The 2,019-nt window shown below is 47.1% G+C and overlaps 1 protein-coding gene across 1 annotated transcript; it reads right to left on the minus strand.

Moving 5' to 3' along the window:
* Positions 1 to 359: 359 nt before the first annotated feature.
* On the minus strand, positions 360 to 1,263 carry LOC103250226 (keratin-associated protein 11-1). The gene has a single exon (XM_008048823.1). The coding sequence runs from the start codon at positions 1,236 to 1,238 to the stop codon at positions 747 to 749; it is 492 nt and encodes a 163-aa protein (XP_008047014.1). The 5' UTR covers positions 1,239 to 1,263; the 3' UTR covers positions 360 to 746.
* Between the last annotated feature and the right edge of the window lie 756 nt (positions 1,264 to 2,019).

Consider the following 2,019-nt stretch of genomic DNA (forward strand, 5'->3'; position numbering starts at 1 on the left):
TCTTCAACCTGGCTGACCATGAACCTTTTGTAAAGGTTTCCACTGTGGTCCTCTGATTAAATCATACTCCGACCCTCTAACTGATCCCACTGCTCCCCTCACTCTACAATTCTCTGAAGTACTTGGTTACTACATGAGCCCTAAAGATTGAGGGAAAATAGCGGTCAAGTCACTCTGAGAAATCTCACAACCTTTACATTAGCACGCAGCAAAGATGCTCTCTGAGCAAGTAAATAGAAGATAATCCCTTGCTTGGTCAAAGAACACAATGACCACACCCATATTCTAGAAGACAAAATCAGACCCTGATTGTAGACAGCAAAAACCCTTGCAAATAAAGAACTCTGCTGAGACGTACATTTGCAATGCCAACAAACGCAGATTTATTCAGAAATACATAGCGAGACAAGCTCCCCATTTCAGAGACACAAAAGCAGAAGCCAGGAGATACAGCAGCAAGGTCAAAACATCAAAGCATCAGAGACTGGGGCGTGGGTAGTAAAGCTTCTAGAAACAGCCAGAGGCATTCACAGCACCAGTGTCAACCCTTAAAATAAGCTTGGTGCTGGCCAGAAAAATTTTAGAGTTCCCAAGGCAGCGTGTATATGGCTAGCAGCCAGCTATCAGGCAGTCCGAATAGGGGTCAGTGATGAAGAGTTATTCAGGGACAGGCAGCATGCTGGAAGATCCTGGAAACACAGCTGGCAGGTCATGGAGTCTTGATTCGCTCACTGGCTTCTACACGCTTAGCAGGTTCTTCTGCAGCTGGACAAGCAGGACTGTGGGTATGGCCTGGAGACCCCGCAGACTGGTTGGCAGACAGTAGAGATTCCTCCCACTGGTTGGCAGCCAGTAGAGATGCCGCCCACTTGTTGGCAGACACTGGAGATGCCTCCCAGGGGTCGACAACCACTGGAGACAAAGGTGAGTGGCCTGCTGTAGGTAGTTGAGCAAGGATTGGAGACACAGCTAGTTTGTCGAGAGCAAGTCACCTGGCAAGGGTTGGAGATGCAAGAAGTTCGCTGGTAACACGTTGGCTGGCAAACAGCGGGCTCGCAGCAGGTTTCCTGACAGTGGTCCAGGAGCCATGAGCCAGTCTGGAAGGAACTGGGCAAGTAGATGCCACTCAGGCAGTCGACATCAGCGGTGGAAGCTGTGGCAACTGGGGCCATTGGGACAGTGCAGCGTCCTCCAATTGACCTGGAAGAGCAATTTCTTGTGGAGCAGTTGAAGGGCATGATGTCAGGCAGAGAGCTGCAGGTATCTTGCTGAAGTTACCTCCTGAATTGTGAATGTCACTTCAGGCTCCTGAGCTTTTATATATCTTTGCTGGTGGGTGGGGCTCTCTCCCTGGTCTCCTCAGCTTCTTTGGCTCAGACCAGTTTGCCTTAGAACATCTTGTGAATCTATGGATTAATTGTCTCTTGAGAAGCCTTCGCCCTCATAAAGAAAGTTTAGTAGTTTGGGAACTAAATCGTAAGTCTTCTGTACTGTACTTAGTCTGATTTAGAAGGTTGGTTGACAGCTTCAAAGCCATTGGTCATCCAACCCACACATCATCCCTCCTTCATCTTGCCGGTGCATGATGAGTGTCATTCTGACTATAACACCAAACATACCACCGTCTTACTGTCACACACTCTCTCCCTCCCAACCAGGACTAATTACAAGCTCACGCCCTGTTTGGTTTGTCACTGGACTGAATACATATTAAACATAACTTAATCAGCCACTCTTTCACAGCTAACGGAGCTACTCATAGGGAAGATGCCATCTTGAACATGCTACAAGATGACAATGGCAAGACCTGTCAGGAAAAGGGACACCAAGACTTGTATCCAGAGTCCAAGCTACCTCGCAAAATTAATCAACTGACTGAAACAAGATACCCACAGGAAGGTTAGAGAGCAGTGGAATCCACCCTTTATGTTCAAGCAATGAAGCAAATTAGGAGCTAATTAAGAGCAAATGCATTTGTAGCTAAGACCTTTTCTAAATAAATTGGATGAACTTTATTTC

This window comes from Carlito syrichta, unplaced genomic scaffold, assembly GCF_000164805.1.
Source record: "Carlito syrichta isolate Samal-C Ts95f unplaced genomic scaffold, Tarsius_syrichta-2.0.1 Scaffold49261, whole genome shotgun sequence".
In the NCBI taxonomy this organism is placed as follows: domain Eukaryota; kingdom Metazoa; phylum Chordata; class Mammalia; order Primates; family Tarsiidae; genus Carlito; species Carlito syrichta.